The sequence below is a fragment of the Mauremys mutica genome, chromosome 14 (genome assembly GCF_020497125.1).
Source record: "Mauremys mutica isolate MM-2020 ecotype Southern chromosome 14, ASM2049712v1, whole genome shotgun sequence".
Classification (NCBI taxonomy): Eukaryota; Metazoa; Chordata; order Testudines; family Geoemydidae; genus Mauremys; species Mauremys mutica.
The window spans coordinates 8,780,381-8,798,071 of record NC_059085.1 but is presented as its reverse complement, the minus strand read 5'-3'; the positions used below and the strand labels follow the sequence as shown (position 1 = coordinate 8,798,071).

Below are 17,691 nucleotides of genomic sequence, written 5' to 3'. Positions count from 1 at the left end.
AATTCGTTATATCGAGGTAGCAGTATAATTGGTAAATGTTACCACTGAACTTCTTGATTTGCACAGAGAAAGTGAGTCTGTCCAGGTGCTCACGTGAAATATGGCATAAAGACTCATAGCTCTATGACAAATTGGTAACGTTAGTTTGGCGTTGTTTTAAGTCTGAGAAAATTGTCCTAAAAGCTTGCACATAAATTTGTTTTGTTGATGTATAGCAAATTAATAGACAAAGCTAAAATAAGCAAGAATTTTTAACACATTCTCTGATCCAGAAATGAATCCGCACAGGATGAACAATAATCTAAAAGTTTAATGAAAATGCTTTGGAATATGAAAGCCACTGCAGCAGAAGGCATATTATTCATTTAAACTATCCTTACAAACCATATCAAAATATACCCAGGAATCAAAACCCATTTTCACCTATAATTTTTGCACAGATTTCCTGTTTTGACTTTTAAAATGTTTATATAGTGAAAAAATACTATACACTTTCCACCAAAATGTAGGAAACTAAATAATGTACAAATCTTCACGGGATAAGAAATATTCAGGGAAGTTTCAACTCTCTTATCAAAACTCAGGCTTTTACCCTGCAGTGTTAAGAGCAGTGGTGACTTCAGCTGTACTTGTAACATATCTGAGTTCCTTAAATGTGCTGCGGTCGGTAAGAATTCTTAACAGAAATCAAGATGCTGCTAATCAGCATTGACATGTATTTCTGCCCCCAGAGAAGCCCACATAGCTTCTCCGAGGACCATTCTTGGGAAGGAGAAAATTTGTAGGCATGATAGTAAATGGTGAAGAAGGGGTAAGGTAAAGGTCAGTCATTTCATACCAAAACTTTCCCTGTAAAATAAGATCTGAAAAGTGACAAATGTATAATGTACATATGACTGTAACTGTTACAGTGGCATCCTACTCACTTAGCAGCATGGCCGTTCCATATGTAAACTTGTGACGTCTGCACTACTAATTAGAGCATGAGTATTTGTTGAATGAGTGGAATTCTATTTTAATACATTTTGGGACTGCCCCATGTAGCAAACACCTTATTTCTTCTTTAGGCAAAGAAGAAGGGAAATGTTCCTTCAACCCAAATGAGATTTCTTGGTTCAGACACTGAACCAAAAGATCAATTTTTGTTCAGCCTGAGTCCCGACCACAGTACTGTCTATTGGGTGAGCACCGAACCAAAGAGATGACGAGCAAAGTATTGCAATAATAAGCTTTGTGCGAAGCAGTAGCCTGCTTCCTTATAGGCAGAGGGCCTGAGATCCAGCAAGTAACAAAGGAATTGCAAAGATTATGTTAAAAATGTTGATCAGCCTATGAAACCAAGCTGTGTTCATATGGTGACACACACACCCCATTAAAACACATTACGGGCTTGTTTGCATATCTCAGAATTCTGAACTCAGGAGAAGTCCTGTCTTTCAGGCTATCAGTTATGCTAATTTTCTTTGCTGTTCTTTAGAACCCCGTCGGTTTTTCCATCATTTCCGCGTCTTACACAGCATCGTCTATGACAGCCTTGCAGCAAATGGACAGGAATCTTGGCTTTTCTTCTGTTTGTTTTGAGTAAATTATGAGTCACATTAACGGGGGAAAAACAACGGCAACCTTCAGAAGGGGCTGCACTGATCTCTGATGCAAACAGACATTAACGATTCAGAACTGGGAAAAGCCAGTATTCATTACTGCAAGGCTCCCTCACTGTAAGGCTGGATTTGGAGGCAGGAGGGTTGGCCAGGTATTTAGTGGGAATGTTTATAAAGGATTTCAATAAATGTTGACTTCCAAAGTGCAGAAGCTTTGTACAGTTCTGGGCCCTATGGCAAAGAGCCTTATCAACAGCAGCCTTGTGGTCTAAGTACCCAAGAAAGGCAGAGCATATCAAGATGGCTTCCTGAGCGATGCTTAAAGCCATTGAACAGAAATCGGAAGCCAGTAAAAGCTTCTATAGGATGCAGTTGTCTGGCTGAAACTCATGGCAGTGGCTTTCTAAGAGGGACAGCAGGTTGTTTGCTTTTCATTTCTTTTCTTCCTTTTCTGAAACTTCCACAGAAAGAATCTGTTCGCTGCTTTGTGGGGCAGGACTCATGCGAATAAAGACTGAATTATCTGAAGACTTTGAGATGATATCCTCCTTGTCAGTGTGGTCACCTGATTTACAGGAGGCTCTAGATGAATCATGGCGGACTGGTAACTTCAGCAGAACTGGAGTGGAACTGGATTCCTGGAACACAAATAAAACAAAGTAAAAGTGATGAGACCCTAATCTATGATTGGGACCCTTAGGCACTACCACAGTATTAGTAACATGAATTAATGTGTCTGGCAGAGAGAGAAAGGAGAATTTCAAGCCATTTTGCTGAGTCCGAACTCGTTATCAAGATTTCACCTCACTATGATGTTTTTCCTTTTGGTAGGGGAAGGTGACTTATATGCTCAAGAAACAGCTAGAGATCAAAGACTCACAGACTTTAAGGCCAGTAGGGACCATCGTGATCATCTCGTCTGACCTCCTGAACATTGCAAGCCACAGAACCTCACCCACCCACTCTTGTAATGGACCCATAACCTCTGGCTGAGTTACTGACATCCTCAAATCAAGATTTAAAGACTTCAAGTTACAGAGAATTCACCATCTGCTCTAGTTCAGACCAGCAAGTGGCCCATGCCCCATGCTGCAGAGGAAGATGAAAAACCTCAAGGATCTCTGCCAATTTGACCTGTGGGGAAATTCCTTCCCGACCCCAAATATGGCAACCAGTTAGACCCTGAGCATGTTGGCGAGACCCACCAGCCAGACACCCAGGAAAGAATTCACTGTAGTGACTCAGAGCCCTTCCCATCTAGCATCCCACCTCCGGCCATTGCAGATATTTGCTACCAGCAGTCACAGATGGGCCACATGGCATTGCACGCAGTCTCCTCATACCATCCCCACCATAAACTTATCAAGCTCAGTCTTGAAACCATTAAGCTTTTCTGTCCCCTCTGATCCTTTTGGGGGGCTTCTTCTAGAATGTCACTCCTCGGCCGGTTGGAAACCTTTGTCTAATTTCAAGCCTAAACTTGTTGATGGCCAGTTTATATCCATTTGTTCATGTGCCAACATTGGCACTTAACTTAAATAACTCCTCTCCCTCCCAGGTTTTTCTCTCTCTGATGTATTTACAGTGAGCAATCATATCTCCCCTTGGCCTTTGTTTGGTTAGGCTAAATGAGCCAAGCGCCTTAAATGTCCTCTTGTAAGGTAGGTTTTCCATTCCTTGAATCATCCTAGTAGCCCTTCTCTGCACCTGTTCCAGTTTGAATTCATCCTTCTTAAACAAGGGAGGCCAGAATTGCATACAATACTCCAGAGAGGTCTCACCTGTGCCTTGTATAATGGTAATAACACTTCCCTATCTCCACTGGAAATGCCTTGCCTGATGCATCCTTGGATTGCATTAGCTTTTTTCATGGTCACATCACATTGGTTGCTCATAGTCATCCTCTGATTGACCAATACACCCAGGTCTTTCTTCTCTGTTGCTTACAACTGATATGTCCCCAATTTATAGCAAAAAATCTTGTTGTTAATCCCTAAATGCATGACCTTTCACTTTGCACTATTAAATTTCATCATATTTCTGTTACTCCAATTTTCAAGGTCATCCAGATTATTTTGTATGATATTCTGGTCCTCCTCCATATTGGCAATACCTCCCACCTTTGTGTCATCTGCAAATTTTGTTAGACCACTCCTGTTTTTTGTGCACGGTCATAATGAAAATGTGAAATAAGATTGGCCCCAAGACTGATCCCTGAGGAACTCCACTAGTAACCTCCCTCCAGCCTGACAGTTCACCTTTCAGTTTGACCCACTGTAGATTCCCCTTTAATCAGTTCCTTACCCACCTTTCAATTGTCACATTATTAGTTAAATTGGAGAAGATGAGGGTTAATTTCCCATGTGGAACTGTATCAAATGCCTTACTGAAATCCAGATAGATTAGATCTACTCAATTTCATTTGTCTAAAAAAATCAGTTATCTTCTCAAAGAAAGAGATCAGGTTGATATGGCACCTTCTGATAAATCATGTTGTATTTTATCCGAATTATCATTTACCTTTATGTCCTTCACTACTTTTTTTTTTTCATTTTTTTTTCAAAATCTGTTCAAGAGCTTGCATACAATTGAAGTCAAACTAACGGGCCTGTAATTTCCTGGATCACTTTTTTTTCTTTTCTTAACAATAAGTACTATATTAGGGTATGAACCATAGGGTATGAAGCCTGAGTTTACAGATTAATTAAAAATCCTTGATATTGGGCTTGCAATTTTGTGTCCCAGTTCCTGTAATATTCTTGGATGGAGATTATCTGGATCCCTTGATTTGGTCGTATTAAGCTGTTTGACTTTGACCTTCACTCGGATGTGGTCATTTCTACTTCCATATCCCTGTTCTCATTAGCCACTCTGCCACTACCCCTAAGCTCCTCATTATCCTTATTAAAAACTGAGGCAAAGTATTCATTTAGGCAGGGCCGCCCAGAGGATTCCGGGGGCCCGGGGTCTTCGGCGGCGGGGGGCCCTTCCGTTCCGGGACCCGCCGCCAAAGTGCCCCGAAGACCCGCGGCGGGAGCCCCCCGCCGCCGAATTACCGCCGAAGCGGGACCCGCCGCCCGGTCTTCGGCGGTAATTGGGCGGCGGGGGGGTCCCCGCCGCGGGCCTTCAGGGGCACTTCGGCGGCGGGTCCCGGAACAAAAGGGGCCCCCCGCCGCCGAAGACCGGGCTGTGCTTCGACGGCGGCGGGTCCCGCTTCTCCCCCCCCGCCCGGCCCCGGCCCCCGCTTCTCCCCCCCCGCCCGGCCCCGGCCCCCGCTTCTCCCCCCCGCCCGGCCCCGGCCTCGGCCTCCCCCCTCGGCCCCTGCTTCTCCGCCCCGGCCCCGGCCTTGGCCTCGGCCCCGGCTTCTCCCCGGCCCCGGCCTCTTACCGAGCGCGTCGCCGGCAGGGCCTGAGCTCCGTCCCGCTCAGAGCCGCGTGGTGAGGGGGCGGGGCTGTGAGCTCCAAGCCCCCTCCCCACGGCGCTCTGAGCGGGCCGGGGCTCAGGCCCCGTTGGAGCTCCCAGCCCCGCCCCCTCACCACGCGGATCGGGGCGGGGCTCAGGGGCTCGGCCGGAGTCTCGGCGCTTGATGCGCCGAGGCTCCAGGAGAGGGGCAGAGGCGGGAGCCTCCGCTCTTCTCTTGGGGGCCCCTGTGGAGCCCGGGGCCCGGGGCAAATTGCCCCCTTTGCCCCCCCCTCTGGGCGGCCCTGCATTTAGGTGTTGGGCCATGCCTCAATTATCTTTCATCGCCACCCTGTCCTCAATGCTTAGCTGTCCCACTTCTTTCCTTTTTTAAAAAAATTATTTACATGGCTAAAAAACCTTTTGCTATTCTTTTTTTAAGTTCCTTTGCAAGGTCCAAATTTGCTTGGCTTTTGGTAGTTCTCACTTTTCCTCTACACTTTCTGACCTCCAAGATGTAGCTTTCCTTGCGGATCCACCCTATCTTCCATTCCTTGTAGGCTTTCTACTTTCTCTTAATAACCTGACTGAAATACATCTTCATCCAGTTTGGTCTGCCTTCCCTAGGAATTTTTTCCCCTTGCTTGGGTTGCAGGCTTCAGATAGCTTCTGTAACCGACCAAGTAATTCCAAGCCTCCACCACATTCAGATCCTTGAGTTCTTCAGTCCAGGCCACTTCCCTAACTACTCCCCTTAGTTTTTTTAAAGTTTGCCCTTTTGAAATCAAGGACCCTAGCTGCAGATCTATTTTTGTTTATTCTTCTGTTTTTAGTTTAGATGGAATTAGCTCATGATCACTCGAACCAAGACTGTCCTGTACAACTAGTTCTTCTGAGGTCTTTGCTACTTACCAATACTAAACTTAAAATGGCATCACCTCTTGTTGGTTTGACTATTTGGTGAAGAAATCTGTCAGCTATCACATCCAGGAATATCTGGGCCCTACTATTACTAGTAGCCCTTGTCCTCCAATCTATATCTGGAAAATTAAAGTCTCTTATAATCACTCAACTCCCAGTAGTATTTATTTCATTACAAATATTTTAAAAGTCTCTATCCATACCCAGATCAGACCCTGGGAGTCTCTGGCAGACCCCAAGCACTATCTCAGTGGAGCCTCTGAGAGCTTTCTTCCCCAAAGTGATTTTGACCCAAACAGATTCCATTTGATCTATACCATGATTTGTAATTTCCTTACATGCTGCATTGCCATTGATATACAATGCTACTCCAACACCTTTACCTCTATTTCTGTCCTTCCTGAACATCAGGTACCCTTCAATACCTGTACTCCAGCCCTGACTACTATTCCACCATGTTTCTGTTATCCTTATGATATCTCTTTTCACTTCCTGCACCCGGAATTCTAGTTCCTCCATTTTGTTACCCAGGCTTCTTGCCTTGATGTACAGGCATCTTAGTTGTTTCTGCTTGGCTTTGCCCAGATTCCTCGTCTGATTAGGTACAGTCATTATACTGCCAGTATCGCCAACCTGACTGTTGTTGCCAAAATCAATGACACTATCTTTCCTCTTGATGTCCTTTCTCCTACCCTCTGTTGTTCCTTTCTCCATTGCTGATCCTCTCTTACTTGATTTTCCTCCTGCTCAATATTAGCATCAGGCTTGGAGATTACGTGAGCATCTTCCAAACATTGCCCCCAAATTCCTACTTTCAAGATCTTTTCATCTGTTCCCAGCCTCCATCCCAGAAGTCTATTTCTCTCCCTACTCAGGTGGAGTCCATCCCATGAGAACAGTCCTCTGTCCATGAATGCCTCCCAGTGGTCAAACATCCCAAAGCCCTCCTCGGTTTGCCTTCGTTCTCCTCTAAGGAAAGGCAGAATCCCACTAAAGATAACAAAGAATCCTGTGGCACCTTATAGACTAACAGACGTTTTGCAGCATGAGCTTTCGTGGGTTAATACCCACTTCGTCGGATGCAAGTACTTGCATCCGACGAAGTGGGGATTCACCCACGAAAGCTCATGCTGCAAAACGTCTGTTAGTCTATAAGGTGCCACAGGATTCTTTGCTGCTTTTACAGATCCAGACTAACACGGCTCCCCCCTCTGATACTAAAGATAACCTGAGCCTCCGTTTCTTTAAGCATTGTCCGTAGCCTTGCATACCCTCCCCCTTCATGTGTTCTAGTGAGAATCTAGAGGTATCATTTGTTCCCACATGAAGGACAATCAGTGGATTCTTTCCTTCTCCCATTAAGATCATCTTCAGCTTCAGGTCCACATCCCGTATCTTAGCTCCCAGCAGACAGCTCACCATCCTGCTCTCTGGATCACCTTTGACGACAGGCCTGTCTGTTCTTCTTAGTAGGGAGTCCCCAGTCATGTAGATCGGCATCTTCCTGGTGCTGGTGCAATTCTCCAGCCTTCCTCCTTCCCTTCTTTCTGGCTGCAAATCCTGTTGTCTTTTGTTCTCGTTTGTGGTCTTCTATCCTACATCCTCTCTTCTCTCAAGGCTTCGAACTCTGGCTATGTCCATGACTTTCCCCCTCTTCTTGTAGGACTAGCTGCTCTTCTCTTCTTCCTTGCCTCCCAACTTCTGCCGCGGCCTCCTGCGCCCTTTCAGTTTCCAACTCAACAAACCGGTTCCTCAACTCTATTTCTCCTTTGCTAGCCTGTCTTTTCCTCTGCCTTGTTCTCAGTCACGTGCTTACCCCAGCCACATCCTCACCCAGTATCTACCCTCCCAGTTCTCTAGTCCAGCTTGCATCTGCAAGTCTCGAGGTTTCCTTTCAGCCTCCTCTCACCTTCCCCCCATCCATTCAACCCCCCTTCAAAACTCAGCCATGGTTTCCACCTGCCTCTCCAAACCTTGAATCTACTCTTTCATCAGCTCTATCGGGAGGCGCTTTATACAAACAAAACACCTGTCAGGTACCCTATCCAGGCTAATGGACATCCCGCAGGTTCCACATCATTATAATGCAAGTAAATTGTGAAAGCTTTCTTCATACAGTTTAGTCATTGTGCTTCAATTCTAATCTGAAATATCCCCAGGATTTATCCTAGTTTACCATGGTACTAGTTTTGCAATACTGTGTAACAGCCCACTGGATAAGTTGCCAGCTGGGCCTAACCTGGATCTCTCTCTCTAAAAGCATCGGCCTCTCCAGCTTACATCAATTAGCAGCAGCCGTCTCAGAGACCTTTTTATGCGAACCAGCGACTGGAGAAGGACAAAGACCTACCTGTGTTGATGTGGGTTATGAATGGAATGCCTTAATTACGGAATTCATTCTCCATTACTATCCAGAAAGTGTTGTGTATGTCAGCATCTATATTCTCTGCCACTTTGAACTAGTCTTTAATTCTTGTTACAGCATTTAAGTGTACGAAGCCTTCTTATTCTTTTACGAAGGAGGTTAGAAATATATTTCATTGTTCTATGTGTCTTTCTAAATACTTATACAGCCCTCTTTACCATGGGACCTTAACACTACTACTAAGCAAAGACTTTCAGTTATGATACTGTCTGTATAACATAGTGATTATAATACACAGGTATAGCTAATTAATACAAGCACAGTCCTTTAGTATATTCATATTAAGGCTTTTACTTTTTTAAATTCAGCAAATCATATGCAGATAGAACCACTATTGAATACTGGAGCGTGACTTCTGCTACAGTCACACGGCCACAAAGCCGGACCAATATACTTCCCTGTGGATGTTGGATGTCTGGCTGCATACTTGTCTGTCTCTTTAACATAATATGGATTGGCTCTATGAATGTTACACAGTAGAGTGGTGTGTGATGTGGATATATGTCCACTGCAGACTAGAATGAGACCTAAATTTTTCACATTATTAGGATCTCCTCAAGTGAAAAGCTAATGTGTTCTTTTGCTAGGCCACCGATCAAGTTCGTACATTAGCCCACTGGATTACAACGCCTTCCTGCAAGGGTTTCCTCAATCCATCTAGGACCACATTTCCATTTATTCCATATTGCACTCAAACTTAGTCTGACTTCATATGAAATGAGTTGGTTATCTCAGCTGATTTCCTTATGGACAAATTTCTGTCCATGATTTCCACCAGTTGGCACCCTTGTAGATAGCCCAAGCAGAAAAGTGAAAGAAAGAAAGAATGAGCATGTAGATTGTGATCAACCAATGGTTCATTATTGTTCAGCTGAAATATAGACTCTCTGCTGTTTCTTGTTAAGTCTCCATGAACGGTGTTGCAAGATGATAGTTTCATTGTGAATGAAAGAACAAAAACTCCAATCCTTGGTCCTTACCTGCATAGCTTGCATTGCTTTCAGCTCTCTCAATTTCCATCTGATATGGGCAAGTTTTCCTTTGCCTCCCATCTTTCCTGCAGCTGCCAGGGCAGCTTGAAAGAGTTTAGGTGTCCCAGGTCTCGGAGGAATGATAAGCACATCTTTTGGCATGCCTTTTTCTTCTTTGGGTTTACTGTTGTTTTTCAGCATTTTCCTAGAATAAGAAAAAGACTAATTTTGTCCAGAGACATGCAATGTTGGATTAATTTTCTAACACAGACAGTTCAAGTTTTGCAGCCGTTAAAGGCACTCTCAACACATTAGACTTTGTTGCAGAGTTGAGCTGGGAAAATTGTGGGGAAAAAATTCCTGTGAATATTAAAAATTTTTTTTTAAGAATATGAAAATGAAATTCAACAAAGACAAATGTAAGGTGCTACATTTAGGGAAGAAAAACCAAATGCACAAATACAGACTGGGGAATAACTGGCGTGGCAGCAGCACTGCTGAGAAGGAGCTGGGAGCTGTGGTGGATCACACCCTCGGCATGAGTCAGCAATGCGATGCTGTTGCAAAAAAAGCAAATGCAATTTGGGGTTGCCTTAACAGAGACACAGCATGCAAGACACAGGAGGTGATAATACCGCTCTGCTCGGGGCTGGTTAGGCCTCAGCTGGAGTACGGTGTCCAGTTTTGGTCACCAATGTATAGAAAGGAACTAGAGAAACTAGAAACAGGGCCGGCTCCAGGCACCAGCCGAGCCAGCTCGTGCTTGGGGCGGCAGATTCCAAGGGGCGGCTTCCCGCTCAATCCTTTTTTTTTTTTTTGGCGCTTCGCCACTTCCGCCGCCCCTGCAGGTTTTTTTCTTTTTGGTTTGCTGCTCCTGCCGCCCTGTAGGGGGCGGCGGCGCGGAGGAGGGGAGCTGCTGGGAGCGGTGCCAGGTCTGCAGCAAGCCCCGCACGGCAGCCCGCGTCCTTCCCTGCCTGACCACCGGAGCGGCGCGGAGCCCTCCCAGCAGGCGGCGCGGCGGGAGGGGCCGCATGGCAAGCGCCCCGCTTAAGGAAGCCCTGGCCGCACCCCTTCTCTCTCCCCCCACCCCGCTAGCTGGGGTGTGCACTCCGCTGCCTGGGGGCTGCAGGGCTGGGAGTCCCCCTGCACCCGCCGCCCTGCAGGTACTGTTTTTAATTTTTGGTTTTTTGTTTTTTCTTCCCTTCGCTGCTCCGGCCGGGCGGTTTGTTTCACGCCTATCCCCCTCCCCCTCCCCGCCCCGTCACTCCGACCAGCCGGCAGGTTTCCCGCCCCCCCACTTCGCTGCTTCGGATGGCTGGCAGGTTTGTTCCCCCCTCGCCCCTTCGCTGCTCCGGCCGAGCGGCAGGTTTGTTTCCCCCATGCACACACTTCACTGCTCAGGCCTGACTAGAAAGGATCCACAGGTGAGCGACAAAGTTAATCAAAGGGGTGGAATGCAGCCATGTGAGCAAAGGCTGAAGGAACTGGGTGTGTTTAGTTTGGAAAAGAGGAGATTAAGGGGGAATATGATAATGGTCTTCAAATCCTTGAAAGGCTGCCATAAAAAAGATGGAAAAAATTGTTCTCTCGTGTCACGGAGGCAGGGGCGGCTCTAGACCCCAGCGCGCCAAGCAGGCGCGTGGGGCGGCCCTTTCCCGGGGGGGCGGCATTTGGCTCCGGTGGACCTGCCGCAGGCATGCCTGCGGGAGGTCCACCGGAGCCCGGGACGAGCGGACTTGCCGCAGGCATGACTGCGGGAGCTCAACCGGAGCCGCGGGAAGAGGGGACCCGCCGCGGGACCGGGGAAGGGCGGCGCAGCGCACCGCGCTGCTTGGGGCAGCCTGATTTCTAGAGCCGCCCCTGCACGGAGGGCAGGACAAAAGGCTTCAAACTGCAGCCTGGCCCATTCGGTTTACATCTCAGGAAAAACTTCCTAACTGTAAAAACAGCAGGACAATGGAACAAACTGCCTAGGGAAGTCATGGAATCTTTCACTGGAGGTTTTCAAAAGGAGGCTGAAGAGCCACCTGCCTTGGATGGTTTCGACACAACAAATCCTGCATCTTGGCAGTGGGTGAGACTGGATGATCCTGGCAGTCCCTTCTAACCCTGTGATTCTATGATTCGATGAGTCTGCTTTGGCTGTGTTTGTTCCCATGTTGCATTCACAGTTCCTGTGTACATTGGAGTGATACAGTTTGACCGGTACAAATGTGTGCAGAGAACAAATTTAGTCGCATGCATTATTCTCTGCAGAAGCCAATTGTAAATGTGCGTGCACAAATACATACATTCCAGAGCCGTGTTATAGCCACATTCGCATGTCCACGTCATTTGCACTCTGCCCACCTACCCATGTCCCTCGGTCTACTTCTACCATTCTAGCCTGGCAGCTAGGTAGTAGTAGAATTCCAAACCTCTGTGCTGCTGTGCTGAATAGAATGAAAATTAATTATTGAGATTAAATTACTGGAGGGGAAAATTTAGGCTGAATATCAAGGAATCATTTTTCACAGGGTGTGGTAGCAGCCACATTGCTTGACACATTTAAACGTAGACACAAGTAAACAGGGAACAATTCTGCAATGCCAGAGGGATAAACTAGAGGCCCTAATTAGTCTTTTCCATTCCTGCAGTGCAGATGATGTCCTGACACGCCTAGGATGAAAAACGGCAATAAATGAGGAAAGGAAATTACTAGCGCTCTGCTCAGCAAAACTGACGAAGAAATACATCTTAAACTACAGCTGGGATTTGTAGGAGTCAGGATGTAATTACTGAAGACTCAGTTGTGACACCATCCCCAAGGAAAGATAGTCACACTGCTCATGAGCGGAACAGGAACCAGTCTGTGATTCTGAGAGTCACAGGCTAGCTCCCCGCTCTTGCCCCAAGAGGAGGTGGGGAGAATCTGCTTCACCTCTATACCTAGTTCAGATTACTTGCCTTGACGCGTTGGCTCAGCTGTACTGGCTGGTGCATGAGTGGGGGGAGGGGAGAGCCAGGGCACTGCTCACTCCCCAGTATCCAGGGCCGGCTCCAAGTTTTTTGCTGCCCCAAGCAAAAAAATTTTCCTGCGCCCCCCCCCCCCAGCCCTGCCCCAATTCCGCCCCTTCCCTGCCCCATTCCATCCCCTTCCCCAAATCCCCAGCCCCGCCTCCTCCCCCGGGTGCGCCGCATTTCCCCTCTTATCAGGCCTGGGAGGGAGGGGTAGAAGCGGAGTGGCGGCGCGCTCGGGGGAGGAGGCGAGGTGAGCTGGGGGGGAGCGGTTCCTCTGCCCCCCCCCAGGGTTACTTCCTGCGGCCCTCTCCACACCCCCCACCTAGGGTGACCAGACAGCAAGTGTGAAAAATCAAGACAGGGGGTGGGAGTAATAGGAGCCTATATAAGAAAAAGACCCAAAAATCGGGACTGTCCCTATAAAATCAGGACATCTGGTCACTCTACCTCCACCGCCGCAGCTCACCTCTGCTCCGCCTGCTCGCCTGAGCGCACCGCCGCCGCTCCACTTCTCCCCCCTCCCTCCCAGGCTTGCCGCAAAACAGCTGATTCGCGCGGCAAGCCTGGGAGGGACGGGGGAGAAGCAGAGCAGCGGCACGCTCGGGGGAGCAGGCGGCAGTGGAGCGGAGGTGAGCTGGGGAGCGGTTCCTCTGCCCCCCCCGGCCCTCCCCGCGCCCCCCACCGCTGCAGCTCACCTCCGCTCAGGGGCGGCTCCCGGCTTTTTGAGCCCCAAGCAAAAAAAAAGAGGGAGCCGGAGTGTCGCCCCTTGGAAAGTGCCACCCCAAGCACATGCTTGGAGCGCTGGTGCCTAGAGCCGGCCCTGCCAGTATCATACGTGTGAAACAGGAAGTAGAGGCTGCTCACCCTCTGTGTTGCTACTTGTGATTTGGGTTGTATATTCAGGAGAGCAAAGTGATTCCTAAAGTTTCTGCTTCAGCCAGTGTCACAGTCTGGCCCTTACATTGCAATTTGATCAAGGCAGATAAGTTACATTTTCTTGTGAAAAGTGCCATGGAAGTTTGAAAATGACCACAAATTATTAGGACTTCAGTTTAACATCCCATCTGCAGAACACCAATGCCAACGGCACCAATGCTAGCTCAAAGGGAAGAGCACCGTCTGCTGAAACATCAACGATTCCTGTAGCACCTATGTTTTTCATCTCTAGCCAAGTCCTGATCAGGCTCAAGTCGGCTTCATTTATGAGAACTGATGTAACTGAACCTCAAAAAGAAGATATATGTACAGTCTGGTGTGCTTAGCACTGAACATTTTCCCTTAATGCTTTGGGTGTAATTTCTCCAGGGTGCAATCCCAAAGATCACCTGATCTTTCAGAGTTTGAAAATTGCACTATATCTGCATGTTTATGATAAATGACATTTACGAACATCCTGTCACTCACCTAGCCTTCTTACGCAGCAGCTTCTGAGATTCTGGATAATGCACCAAAATTTCATTCAAGTCCTTCTTCTCCAAGATGAAAAGGTTAGTAAATCCATGAGCCACAACATTTGCTGTGCGACGATTTCCACCTCCCACTGCCAACAAGCTAATTAAAATACCAAGAGATGTTAAAACTATTGTAGTTAGAGCCAGTTCAGTTTTTACCATTTAAAATCTGAGATTTTACATGGTTTGATCGCAGAGTTTGCTGCAGGAGACGTGTCACCGGTGTACTTGGAGCTCAACTTTTGCCAACCGTGACATTTTACGCATCTAACATTTTAAATGTTTTGGTGATACACGGGTATGAAAGTCACTACATAAAAATGATTTCATTGTAGTTATTTTATAATATTGCTCTTTAAAACTAGCTTAATACAGACAGAAAAGTACCCACCACCAGTGTGTTACAAACCACTTCTGTACTCTGGGCAGCTATGCACAAGTGTTGGATATTAACAATAGTAGTGACTGTCGTTTACATACTACCATAGTAACCAACTTTATGTAGGATAACCAGTTCAGCATTTTAGTTCCACCCTTCATTACCACTGCAGAGTATGTAGATCATGGCCAGTAACGATGCATAGATCTTTTTAAACTATAATATTTTGTTTTCATGTTTGTATCTCAAGCTCTTGTTTCTACTTTGGGGTCGGAGGACCTGAACAGCCCAGCCTAGCTCATTATAAATATGTTCTCTCCCTGATAACGATGAGTTATTTTCACTGTGCTTTGATTTCACCCATTCTCACTCACTTAGATTCCCTACCTGAAGCCATATCAACACTGGGCAAATGGCCTAGAACAGGAAGCTTGCAATGATTTCTTTGAGTGATTTGTGATTGTGATTTCTTATTGAGTGATTTGTGATTGTGATTTCTTTTTGAGTGATTTGTGATTGTGATTTCTTATTGAGTGATTTGTGATTGTGATTTCTTATTGAGTGATTTGTTTTTATCCAGGGGGACCCTGAATATCCTTGTTGCAGGCCTGTGGTAACCCCGTTTTTATCTATTTCCGACCATATTGTGGTCAGCTATCTTTTCAGCTGAGAAGCACAGCAGAGGACTCCTGTAAATGCTGTTTAATCAGCCAGGTTGATTGTTGATGACCAATATATGACATTCCCTTTTTCCCTTTTTCTCTTCCCCAAGAGAGTTGCCTTTGCAACTATCACTAGACAACCAAGTCAGTTCATACCATGCAGACTTACATAGAATGGAGTCAGGGAGACAATGACAGTTCGAAAGTTTAAAATTAAAAAGTGGAATTTATTTGTGTTAACAGATCTCAGTGTTAAATTGTGGCCTCTTTTAATTATAACAAGCAAACAGGTCCTAACAATGGATCCTCCTTTCCAGATCTGATTTCCAAATTTTTATTTTTCTCCACTTCTGCCTTATTTCCCCAACTTCCTTCTAATCTTAGTCTTAATCTTACACTTTATTCTCCCAATTCCCCACCGATCCTCTCTCTGACCTTATTTCTCCAAACACAGATCCAGCTTTCAGTGTCACAAGCACAGTTTTGCCATCAGGTCCTCCAACCACCTGCACCTGTCCAGCTTGTATAATGTACATCTCTCGACCAATTTCCCCCTGAAACAAAGATTAGAACAACTTGTAGGGTGTGCACTGGTCATCCTGCTGGAACCCAGAAAGAAGGGAAGAAAAAGTATGGAAAATGTACAGAGTCCCTGATGCTCCAACTTAAACTATTTAATTACTTCACTGATGTTGTTTTATTCTGTCTCAAAGATATTTTCCTAGCTTTCCACTTGCCGCTCATGAATGCTGGAGGTTCCAAAACGGGAATAGGTTTGATCATCTTTTTTTTTTTTTAAACAAATGCTTCTCAACACGTTTTCTAAATATTCTTCCCTTTTGTTGTTGTTTTATCCTGCTTATTCTCAGTGGTTATTGTTTAAGGAGCACTCACAGCTGCTTTCCCCCTGTATTTTTTCCAATTGGTGTTAGTGCCGTGCACATTTAAATCAGCAGAGGTCACTCTTTGCACAATATGATAGTGACACAGAGCACATTTTTGCTTTGAATCTCTCTTGCACAACTTAATCAGTTCCTGGTGTGTCAGTGGCTCTTCTCATTGCTTCAGGTAGCTCTCAGGAAGTGCAGCACGGGAGGTGAAACACAGGAGTGGCCAAAGGGGGCTATACTGTTCTGGCTCCCGGCATAACCGAGAGGCTGCCTTACTTTACAGCAGCCCTGTATGACTGCCTGTGGGCTGCTACAGCTCGGAATAGCTGGAACACTTTGTGCTCCATCCACTCTCACTCTTGTCCCCAACATCCACACTCTCAGTATACACCTGCTCCAGAGGCTGCACAGGAGGGTAATGGAAAGCTGCATAAGCCAGCCTTATAATATAAGGAGATATGCCTATCCTCACAGAGCTGGAAGGGACCCTGAAAGGTCATTGAGTCCAGCCCCCTGCCTTCACTAGCAGGACCAAGTACTGATTTTACCCCGGATCCCTAAATGGCCCCCTCAAGGATTGAACTCACAACCCTGGGTTTAACCGGCCAATGCTCAAACCACTGAGCTATCCCTCCCCCCATTAAGTTACTTCTGTGCCAGGGGAATTCCCCAGGAGACCTTTATAATCCCTTTATGCTTCTGGGTGGCTGTAGTGTCAACCACAATATGGTCCCATCTCTCCGTTAGCCTGGTGTATCTCCTTGCCAAACACACTGGCCAATGAAATCCACATCATTCCAGCAACGAGCTTCCACTTCTGGCCCTGCCTCTTCCCCACTGCATATAGAGCATCACTTTATTCCAAGTCTCTAAAGAGAATTTATGTAAAGAAAATGCTTGTTACCTTCTTACACACATAATCGTTAGGTAAGTAAACAACAGATCGGAGTCTCTTCAACATGTCGAAAATCATCTGCCGGTCACAGCCCTGAACCCAAAAGAGGAAGTGGAATTACTTAATTTGTAGGAGCCTCTCAGGAGTCAAGAAACGGGCGATTTAAGAAGGGAGACAGTACCTGAAAGAGCGCCACCTTGCTGACTATGTCGTAGTTCACATCAATAGCAATATCCAGCCTCATCTTGTCTGGCAGCTGCACCATCAGCTCCGATTCGTCTGTTAAAAGGGGAAACAAAACAAAGAACTGGCTACTTACAGAAATGTACCCAGCTTTCCAACATGGAGCTCGGTAACAAGTCATGCAGATCGTGCTTTCCCACAATGGGATGAGTTAGCAGGAATGGCAGGTTTTTCCTACACAGAGGGTTGTGATTTGGCCAACAATCTCAATTCAACTAACTTCATCTATAGACTGGGAGTTGCAATCTTGGAATGTGCTGTTGTATGATCATGCTAGTTCACTAACAGGCTAGGAATTAGAATCCTGGTACTAGTGTAGTGGACAGTATAGAAATAGGGTAAAACAAGGAAGAAATATAGGGAAATAAGTAAAATGAGAAAGGGAAAAAAAACACCCCACAAAATCCTTAGGGTTAGTGTCCTAATGCTGTGCTGCCGCTGGCCTTGCAAAATGACTGCAGTGACTTTCCAAAACTCAGCAGTGCCCCTTTGGGTTGAATTGGAAAATCTCAGTGCAATTAACTGTGGAGGAGGGAGACTAGACAGAATGACACATATCTCTTGCTCTAGACCAGGGGTTCTCACAACAAATTGTTGGTGGCCTCAGAGTGAGGCAACCAACTCTTGCAGGTGGCCGCTATGACACTTTTTCCTAAAATATTTAACTTTAGGAAAAACAAATAAATATGCACATATACACGTCCAAATCATAGTAATTTATTTATGTAGGGTTTTTTGCAGATTCAGTAATAAAAATAATGGACAGTTGTGTCTAGTCTTTACTGGACCTAAACAGAAGAGAAACACAAATAAGGTGCTTTGCACGTTCTTGTCTTTTGTTATTGTTCTTTTGC

General features: G+C 46.2%; 1 protein-coding gene across 3 annotated transcripts in view; it reads right to left on the bottom strand.

The window, feature by feature from the left end:
- Window positions 1–342: 342 nt before the first annotated feature.
- CNGB1 (cyclic nucleotide gated channel subunit beta 1) overlaps window positions 343–17,691 on the bottom strand; it is a 55,447-nt gene continuing 38,098 nt past the window's right edge. For all 3 annotated transcript variants that reach the window (XM_044987875.1, XM_044987876.1, XM_044987877.1), the window contains 6 exons: window positions 16,776–16,873; window positions 16,604–16,687; window positions 15,245–15,363; window positions 13,722–13,868; window positions 9,327–9,522; window positions 343–2,239 (listed from right to left, as the gene is read on the bottom strand). In XM_044987875.1, the coding sequence (XP_044843810.1) occupies window positions 2,033–2,239; window positions 9,327–9,522; window positions 13,722–13,868; window positions 15,245–15,363; window positions 16,604–16,687; window positions 16,776–16,873 (851 nt within the window). In that variant the 3' untranslated portion in view covers window positions 343–2,032. The remainder of the gene's footprint in view (window positions 2,240–9,326; window positions 9,523–13,721; window positions 13,869–15,244; window positions 15,364–16,603; window positions 16,688–16,775; window positions 16,874–17,691) is intronic.